Source organism: Ammodytes marinus (genome assembly GCF_949987685.1).
Source record: "Ammodytes marinus genome assembly, chromosome: 4".
NCBI classification, from domain to species: domain Eukaryota; kingdom Metazoa; phylum Chordata; class Actinopteri; order Uranoscopiformes; family Ammodytidae; genus Ammodytes; species Ammodytes marinus.
The window spans coordinates 4,715,844-4,726,040 of record NC_137233.1 but is presented as its reverse complement, the minus strand read 5'-3'; the positions used below and the strand labels follow the sequence as shown (position 1 = coordinate 4,726,040).

The 10,197-nt window shown below is 39.5% G+C and overlaps 1 protein-coding gene across 1 annotated transcript in view; it reads left to right on the top strand.

Annotated features, from left to right (window-relative positions):
* Positions 1–9,213, top strand: part of LOC307249879 (protein-glutamine gamma-glutamyltransferase E-like) — a 20,452-nt gene extending 11,239 nt beyond the window's left edge. The window contains exons 8-15 of the mRNA XM_080026766.1: positions 1,740–1,849; positions 2,712–2,827; positions 3,385–3,511; positions 4,199–4,716; positions 5,733–5,907; positions 6,179–6,342; positions 7,007–7,140; positions 7,855–9,213. Coding sequence (XP_079882892.1) covers positions 1,740–1,849; positions 2,712–2,827; positions 3,385–3,511; positions 4,199–4,716; positions 5,733–5,907; positions 6,179–6,342; positions 7,007–7,140; positions 7,855–8,002 — 1,492 coding nt within the window. The 3' untranslated portion in view covers positions 8,003–9,213. The remainder of the gene's footprint in view (positions 1–1,739; positions 1,850–2,711; positions 2,828–3,384; positions 3,512–4,198; positions 4,717–5,732; positions 5,908–6,178; positions 6,343–7,006; positions 7,141–7,854) is intronic.
* The last annotated feature ends 984 nt before the right edge of the window (positions 9,214–10,197 follow it).

Here is a 10,197-nt window from a genome sequence, read left to right as displayed (position 1 = left end):
CTCTTCTTGGGATTTTTCTGAGCTCCTGCACCAGTGTTAGTGGCGGGGGCGACAGCAGTTTGTAAACGCTGCCATACTGAGAAATACAGAGAGAGTTTTGTGGGAGCTAATAGGGCTTAATGCAACTTTGTGTCAACTCATTCGGCAATGGCTTGAATGTAACCAGACATTCATTTATATGAAAAAAGTTACGCACTATAGCTTTAAAATCATGCGTAGACACTTGTATTGTGTGAACTTGTTATGCCAATGGATAACTAGGTCATTTCGGTTTTTGGCACACCGTTTTCAATTTTCCCCTGGGTGTGTTTATGTACTGTAAGTGGTGCCACTCCTTAGCACTGAGAGTTGTTAACCGCTCACTGACATACAACAACAACATGAAACTAAATATAAGCCAGAGCGTTGTGCCAATTGCCCGGGAGACAGAGTGTGAAATCAGGGCAAAGAGGTGTGATTGTGAGGCCATCAATCTTGACAACACAGTGGCATGATCGCTCTGTAAACAGAAAAATAGGGTTGATAGTTCATCGTCATATGCCAAAGTACTTGATTTGTTACCACCACTCTCATAGCGCCATTTTTAGCGGCAAAAAAAAACTGTAAACTATATTATCAGCACAAAACGATAGACACTTACATACAGGACAGACAGACACAATACTGTAAGTTATACACGATTGAGTGTTCAGCAGTTAAAGATGCAGTCAGTGATTCTGGAGAACGCTTGTTGTCAAAATCACTTTTTGTCAAAATCAGTGAATATCTCCTCACGATCCACTACCTGTCTGTACTGTGTGTGCGCTGAAAACAAAAATCTGGTGTTAATACACAGCCTAGGTCTTCGTAAACTGGTATGTAAACAAAAGGGTATGTAAACAAAGGAGGCCCACCATAGCTAGCAACATTTACACGTTTACAGAGCCTAGTCTGTGTATTAAAGGTGCAGTGTGTAATATGACATCATCAAGAAAGTTCTACAAAGTTCTAGAATGCAACGCTCCCTGGGTAACCCCAACCCTTTCGAATAATAACAGAAGCTACAGTGGCCTTCAAGGACAAGAACAATTAAACATTTTAAACAATGCACCTGATGACATTCTAACTATGACACTTTCAAGATGGCGGCACTAGGACATGGTCCAAAATATGCAGAAATATGGACATGCATGAGACCCTTTCTAAGGGAAAAATCCAAAAAAAATCAGCTATTATGCACTAAATTAAATGTACTTATGGATATTATAATTACTTTCTACAAAATCTGCTAGGAAATAAAACCCAAAATTCTAAACACTGCAGGTTTAACACTGGATTACTTTTTAGCACACTTTTTAGTAGGGCCTAAAGGTAGCGGATTGTGAGGAGATATTCACTGATTTTGCAAAAACAACCAAAAAGATTTTGAAAAAGCAGATGACTTGATGTCATTGAAATTGTTTTGTTTGGTGTAAAGTGGCCAGATGTAAGTAGCATGTTTATAGCTCAGATTTCACGGCTACGACATGTTCTAGAGATCTTTGAAAAACCGGTTCCCCAGCTTAGTTGTGTTTCAGTCACATGCACTGTTGCAGAACCAAAACATTGTGTTAAAATGTTTCTTTCTTTGGTTATTTTGTTTGTGTATTTATTTTTATCTTCTGTTATCATTGCCTTCTCTGCAATGTAAAGCATTTTGTGAATGTGTCTCGATAACTATATAAATAAATAAATGTTACTGACTTACTTGTTGTGTTCAGGAACTACCATGTGTGGGTGGAGGCTTGGATGAAGAGACCAGACCTGGCAGCAGACGGCAGTTATGACGGTTGGCAAGTTCTGGATCCAACACCTCAGGAGAAGAGCAACGGTACAGACTCTCTGGTTTATCTATAAACACTTTAAAGGTGCAGTGTGGGGGCGCCTTTAGCTCAGTTGGTAGGGCGTCCCCCCCCATGGGCCCCGGGCCAGCAGCGGACCCGGGTTCAATTCCAGCCCGCGGTCGTTCTCTGCATGTCACTCCCCCCTCTGCCCCATTTCAACTCTGTCTCTACACTATCAATAAAGCATAAAAATGCAAAAAAAAAAATCTTAAAAAAAAAAAAGGTGCAGTGTGTAGAAAACGGCCTTATGCGTTTTTATATAGTGGGCGTCCTGGGGCAATGCACTTGTTTGAAGACCAAGAAGAAGAAGAAGTACTATAGACTTGATATTGTGGAAAGACTTGAGGCAGTGTTGGATGATGCCATCTTAAGTAACTAGCTTCTTGTCCTTGAAGGCCACCGTAGCTTCTGTTATTATTCGAAAGCGGTGGTGTTACCTCAGGAGAAGAGCAATGGTACAGATTATCTCTGGTTTATCTACATGAACTTTAAAGGTGGAGTAAGTGATTCTGGAGAACGCTTGTTGTCAAATTGATTTTTTTTTGTCAAAATCAGTGCATATCTCCACTCGATCAGCTATTTGTCAATACTGTGTGTGCGCTGAAAAAAAACAGTGCTACAACAGCCTAGGCCCTGTAAATTGGTATGTAAACAAAGGGTATGTCAACAAAGGGGGCACTGTAGCTAGCAATATTCTTTTTAAAACAGCATAATCTTTCTTTAATACAACTACTTGATGGTAAAAATTGTCTTAAAGATACACTTCACAATAAATCAAAATCAAAACTATTCTACGGTGAAAAAAACCTCTCAGTCCATTTCCTGAATATATTATCTGTCCTCCCGTAGGTGTGTATTGCCTCGGCCCGGCCTCCGTCATAGCCATTCTGAATGGAAAAGTTGATCTGACGTATGACACCCCGTTTGTCTATGCTGAGGTCAACGCTGACTGTATCGACTGGATGGTGAGTGAACAAATATTATTTTTAATAATAATTTTTATGTAATTTTTCCATGTTTCCGCCATAAGGATTTACACAGGCTACATATAAATATATCGGTTGTGCCCAATCTCATCAACATGACATTTAATGATATGTTAAAGGTGCTCCGAGGAACTTTCAGTTTTTGTTCATTTGTGCACCCCCTTTGGACAAAAGCGGTAGTGTTTTTACTACACCAGCTGTACAGAGGCTGAGCCCAATCAAATAATTTTTGTATAATTATTTTATTTAAATGTTTTCATGCTTCCACTATAAGGATTTACAAACATAAAATTAAAACGTAAAATATACCGGTTGTAGAATCAACAACTGAAACATGTCTTCGGCTCTTCTTGGGATTTTTCTGATCTCTTGCACCAGTTTGCAAACGCTGCCATACTGAGAAATACAGAGAGAGTTTTGTGAAGCTGATGGGCTTGATCAACTTTGTGTCAACTCATTTGGCCATGGCTTGAATGTAACCCGTGTGTGTGTGTGTGTGTGTGTGTGTGTGTGTGTGTGTGTGTGTGTCCTGCCAGGTCAACAAAGACGGTTCAGAAACTCAATTCTTGTCGGATACGAAGAGAATCGGTCAGAGCATTTCCACTAAGACGGTCGGCACCAGGAAGAGGTTGAACATCACAGACTCCTACAAACACAAAGAGGGTGAGGTTCACACACACACACACACACACACACACACACACACACACACACACACACACACACACACACACACACACACACACACACAGACACATGGATGTTATCCTTTATAAATAGCATCTCTGATAAAAAATGTACTTAAAGCCCATGTATTCCCAAATCCACAAAATCCTTCTAAATATGTAATTTAAGGGAGTTATTACAATGATAGTAAGTTTCTGAAAAGAGTTAGTCGTATTTATCAATCCAAATGAAAGATATTAGGTACAGAAATTTGGTTTAGATGAGGCGGGCTATGCTCTGGTTCTTATGACCCAATAAGTATTTTGAACCAATCACGGCAGACCCCGCCAACACATTCCTGTCACAACAGTCTCTAGACAGTAAAAAAAAATATGTTTTTTTAAGATTATTTTTGGCATTTTCAAGGGGGGGGGGGGGGGGTTGTGGGGGGATGACCTGCAGTAAAGGTCTACGGGTCGGATTTGAACCAGCGACCACTGCAACGAAGGCCGGAGCCAATATGGTACGCGCTCTATGCCCAAAAAAAAACTATGTTAATGAACATTTGTTTTCAATCTGATTTTTGTAAAAGGCTATATTCAGACACATAATTTTGATATCATATATGGATTTTTACTATATTAGACCAGGTTTCAAGAGGCTTTCAATGTGCTAATATTACAGGAACGGACGAGGAGAGGACAGTGTTTGAATACGCCCTCTCCAGAGATTACTCCGAGGCCGACGGCAGCGAAGACACAGATGAGGAAGAAGAGGAAGAGGAAGAGAATGAGCCAGCTGAGAATGGAGAGAATAAGCCAGTAGTAAATGGAGGGAGAGAGGGGACAAATGGATCGGATGGAGAGAACGTGAATGCAGTAGTAAATGGAGAGAGGGAAGTTCCAGGTGAGAATGGAGCGATAGAGGGGACAGTTGGGAATGAAGAGAATAAGCCAGTAGTAAATGGAGAGAGAGAGACAGGTGAGAACGGAGAGAGAGAGGAGACAGAGGGTTTGGATGGAGAGAGAGAGGCGCCAGACATTAATGGAGAGAATAAACCAGTTGGGAATGGAGGGGTGGTGGCTGTAGAAAACACTGAAACCTTTGGGACGTCCGGGCCGACAGATGTGAACCCTGGAAATGCCTCGACCCCGAATGAACCAACCACAGACGACCCTCACCTCAAACTACGATTTAAAGAGGTAAGTGTCGCAGAAGTTACTATTGCTACTATATTTTGTATTACTATACCTCGGGATAAATAAAGTAGGCCTATCTGTCTGTCTTTCTTTCTGTCTGTCTGTCTGTCTCTCTGTCTGTCTGTCTGTCTGTCTTTCTTTCTGTCTGTCTGTCTGTCTGTCTGTCTGTCTGTCTGTCTGTCTGTCTGTCTGTCTGTCTGTCTGTCTGTCTGTCTGTCTGTCTGTCTGTCTTTCTTTCTGTCTGTCTGTCTGTCTGTCTGTCTGTCTGTCTGTCTGTCTGTCTGTCTGTCTGTCTGTCTATACAGTCAATAGCAAATTAAGTTATCGATTAACCGACTGTTGTTTCATCTGTGCTTTTAGGCCTACATACGGTTGGGTAGTTGGGTACTACTTTCAGTTTATGTTCATTCTTGCATCCTCTTTGGACAAAAGCTGTAGTGTTTTTACCATGCCAGCTGTTGTTCCTGGGTGAGCGTATACCCATGACAAAGGCATTAAGAAAAAACTATTTAAAAAAAAGCATTTTTGCACTGATGGTCACGTTTTCTGTTACATGTAATTTATGATCATCTGAGGAAAACTGAGACTGTTTCAGAAATGTTTAAAAGTTCCTCGTAGCACCTTTAAAGTTTTGAATATATCTTTATTTAATTCTAAATTACTACCAGTAAAGGTGAGGTTAACCCAGCCCATATCTTTGACCTATAAAACAAACAGGTATTTTTCAACTGAATTTTTTTATTTACTTTGTATGTGGTTTTGAATCTCGCCCTAATCAGGAATGCTCTTGATATTGGCAACGTGTGGCAGACTGTGTAGGCGTAAAGAGTTCCTCTATCTCACGGTTCAGTCCAGGCTTGATTTGTGTTTTTATTTCTCTCTCTCTCTCTCTCTCCCTCTCTCTCTCTCTCTCTCTCTCTCTCTCTCTATCTCACTCTCTTTGTCTTATAAAGGAAAATAAAAATAATAAAGCCTACCTAAAAAAAATCTTAAATCTTAAATCTTGTGTTTTTCTGCAGATGTCTAAACCAAGGAACGGTAAAGATGTGAGACTGAAGTTGGTCCTTCTCAGCCACCGTAGAGGAAACAGACCCGTGTCCATCAATATAAATGTCCAGGCCATGACCTACAACGGTGGGTCGTTCCAACTCATACAGCACGAGACCACCGAGAAGTCGCTGCCGTTTGGGAAAGGTGACTCTCTTCTTATTATTATGGAGAAGTTTTTTTTTCTACACATAGATTTCGCTGTTTAAAGGTGCTCCGAGGAACTTTCCTTTTGTGTTATCTATCTATCTATCTATCTATCTATCTATCTATCTATCTATCTATCTATCTATCTATCTATCTATCTATCTATCTATCTATCTATCTATCTATCTATCTATCTATCTATCTATCTATCTATCTATCTATCTATCTATCTATCTATCCATCTAACTAATGCCTGTCCCCTTCTCTCTAGATGTGTCTGTCCCCATAGTGGTCCCGTTTTCGGCGTACAGTAAAGCGATGTTGCATAGCGACAGCATGAAGGTGTCAGCCGTCGTCACGGATACAGACATTCCAAATGGAACATACCTGGCTGAGGGTGACATCGTGCTGCTAGACCCTCCCATCTCTGTCTCGGTCAGTGGAACATCTGTCCGTCTGTCTGCCTGCCTGCCTGTCTGTCTGTTCGTCTGTCTGTCTGTCTGTTCGTCTGTCTGTCTGTCTGTATGTTCGTCCGTCTGTCTGTGTGTCTCTATATCAGTCTGTGTGTCTGTCTGTCTGTCTATCTGTCTGTCTGTCGATCTATTTATCTTTCTGCCAGTATCTCTTCTCAGTGTCTTCCTGTCTGTCTGTCTGTCTGTCTGTCTGTCTGTCTGTCTGTCTATCATCTTTCTGCTAGTATCTCTTCTTAGTCAAACTGTGGAAAAAAATAGTAGCGATACTGCATTGCGTTGAATTGAATTAATTGTCGCTAGTTACGGTGGCCCCCCCCTTTGTTTACACACCTGTTTACAGAGCCTAGGCTGTGTATGAACACCATAGTTTCATTCAGCACACACAGTGAAGACAGGTAGCAGATCATGAGTACATATTCACTGATTTTGACAAAAAGTGATTTTGTCAACAAGCGTTCTCCAGAATGTTGATACACCTTTAAAAATAAACATTGCAAACTTATTGAAACAACAGCACCCACTGTTTATGAATACAAGAGAGAAAGACAGATAAAAATAGGGAAAATGACATGTTTTTTGTAATTTATGCTGAATAATCTTAACATGTTAAAATGTGTGTGTTGCAGGTGTCTGGTGAGTTAAGAGTTGGCGTGGAGACAATGGGGCAACTGGTTTTCATGAACCCGGTCCAAGAGAAACTACAGAAGTGCACACTGACGCTCTCTGGCAGTGGACTGTGGAGGGAGCCCGTTGAATATCAGTGAGTGTGTGTGTGTGTGTGTGTGTGTGTGTGTGTGTGTGTATGTGTGTGTGTGAGTGTGTGTGTGTGTGAGTGTGTCCGGAAAAATATGAAAATGTCCATGTCACATATCGTGGCCAAAGTAATTGCGATTCACAATATTAACCCGAGTATCATCAAACTATTTCATTTCATTTTAATTTAATTTTATTTCAGACATATCAAAAACAATACAAAACTAAATGAAAAGCACAAAAATACAACAAACAAAATGTATGTTTAAAAGACTTCACAAAAAGAAAAAAAAAAGAAAACAAATTATCTGTATTGATGTGACATGCCCGAAAAGGAGCAGGAAGAAGTATACACTTATTTAATCCTACCCCTTTTCCATATAAAAAAATAAAAATATATACAAAAATAAAAATAAAAATATAAAAATATAAATAAAAATATAAAAATATTACTATTCTTAAAATCTCCTAAAATGTATTCATAACATACTTCAATAACTTTTCTTTACACTTTGAGCTGTTTTGTTTAACAATAATTACTATTTGTGTGTTTTTTTTTAATTATAATAATTTTACTTGATCTGATAAGCAACAAAAAAATCCAAAAAGTTAGTCATTTTAAAAGCAGTGTTGCCCTGCCATTATCTTGATAGCAACACATAACTATTCCATTATGATCTGTTTATTTTTAAATTATCCTTACTCTTTGTGTGCCCCACAGGATTTCAGATCTGAAGCCAAATACCAGAATTATTATCAAGTTCCCGATTCTCCCGTACAAAGCCGGATGGAAGACACTGATGGCCGATTTCGACTGCTCACTCTTCAGGGATATTACCTGCAGTTGCACCTTCAAAGTGATGCATTGATTAATTTATCAATGAATCTGAGTTATGCTATAGATAGATATTCCCTGCGTTCCAAATCACATTTTCTTTTTACTACACTACATACTAAAGTACAGAAGAGTTTTAGGGCCACAGGAGAGAAAAAAAATCAGATAAGATTTTATTTTTTTCATTATGTCGAGAAATGTCAAGAACGAAGACGAATACTGCTAAATGCTATGGAGGTAGTGGGGCATCTAGGTATTTTCAGCATACTATAAATGACGTATATGTATTGGGACATCCTAAATCTTTTTCTGGCATGCTAAATAGTAGGGAAGTATGGGGATTGGAACGCAGGGATTATGTTGCCCCCTTGAGGAATTCTAAGTAATTACTGTTGTACGTCCAGGTTTTTTTCTTAGCAGTAGAATCAACAACTGGAAACATTTGGGCTCTTCTTGGGATTTTTCTGAGCTCCTGCACCAGTGTCAAGGGGGGACACCAGTTTGTAAACGCTGCCACCCTGAGAAATACAGAGAGAGTTTTGTAGGAGCTGATAGGCTTAATCAACTTTGTGTCAAATCATTTCGAGATGACTTGATGTAACCAACATTCATTTATATGGAAAATGTACGCACTATAGCTTTAAAATCTTAGATTTTGTTCTAAATACTGTGATTAAAGAGAGTTGAGGCTGTTTTGTCTAATAAATCAGATTTGTAAGGTCTGAGCCAATATGATGCAAGATTGAAGTATTTTGAGTATTACATTTGAACAAAATAATCATTGTTAGCATACGCTGCCTACACCGCAAGCTTGAATGTTGCCTTGGTTTAGAAATGACAGTGGAATGTGCTGTTTAATTGGTTTTGCTTGCATATAAAAAAGGTGTTAAACCAGTTTTTAGCCGACAGTGAATTCTTTAGACCGCCGTTGACACTTCAAATGTTGTCAGGAAATGCGAAATTAAAAGTTAATGTTACAGAAGATTGCAGCTTAGCCTAATGTAAATACAAATGAATAAACAACACACACACACACACACACACACACACACACACACACACACACACACACACACACACACACACACATTTTTTTTTCTACTATTTCTTCAGAATGTTCAGGTTCCAATTTAACCATGATGTCACAGCGCCTCCTTGTGGTTATACACATGATGTGTGGGCTGGACTGTAAATACATTGTTCTTATGTTTTGGATCTGCACGAATAAAAAGCTTGTTCAATCCATATTTGTGTCTTTAATAGTGAAGTTATGTCATTATAAGGGGAGACACTGCGGGCAAAAATATAATTTAATCAAGAAGCAATGATCAGTTTTTGAGATTTTTGGCTATTTTGCTTCCATTAAATGTCTTCTTTCATACTAGTCTAAATCGAAATTGTTTATTTGACTAAACCTTGTCTATTTGCATCTGTATATCTCCTATACAACCATCTGTATTATCATCATCAGCTTTTTAAAAAATCACAACTTCTTAACAACAATTTGACTTTCCATAATCCTTCTCAGCATCATTCTGAACGTTAATCGTGTGTATTGGAGGTCAGCACTATTCTGAATGTTAAAGTGTGTGTTGGAAGTTAAAACTATTTCTAGATTTATACATAATCTATTATGGACATGCCCATTGAAAAAGAATATGCAAACCCCCTACGTCAAACGCGTCATATTACATGGCATCTGGTAGACACTGACCGAACGTGAATGCATCTGTTACGTCCAGGCAGTAGCCTAGTAGTAGGTAGCAGTGATTTGAAGATTTGTCATTTAGTGTGTTCATATTTTTTATGTAGTTTTACATCGCATTTTTAAGTAATGGAGAAGTATTGTGTACTCCAGCCTTTGAAGAAATGTAGTCCACGGTTTCTGTGACAGAATATAAGCGGCGCTAGCTAGCTTTGAGCCACCGGGTGTGTTTACACGTGAAGAGACCGAACTAGATCACTGCCGCAGCCGCCTCCCTCACGAAACACACGGTGGTTTTCCGATCATTAAAAAGACAGGACAGGAGGCTTATTGTGTGACACGGTGAAGTTGAGGATGGGATACATACAACACCAGGACCTGCGGTGGTTTAATAAACAGCTGAGCTGCTTCATCATCTCCGTCTGGAGCCGCGGCCGTCGGTTGGACTGACGGTCACGGACACGGACACAGACCTACTATAAGGACAGGAGCCTTCAGAGATTCATCCCCACGGAAACTGTGCA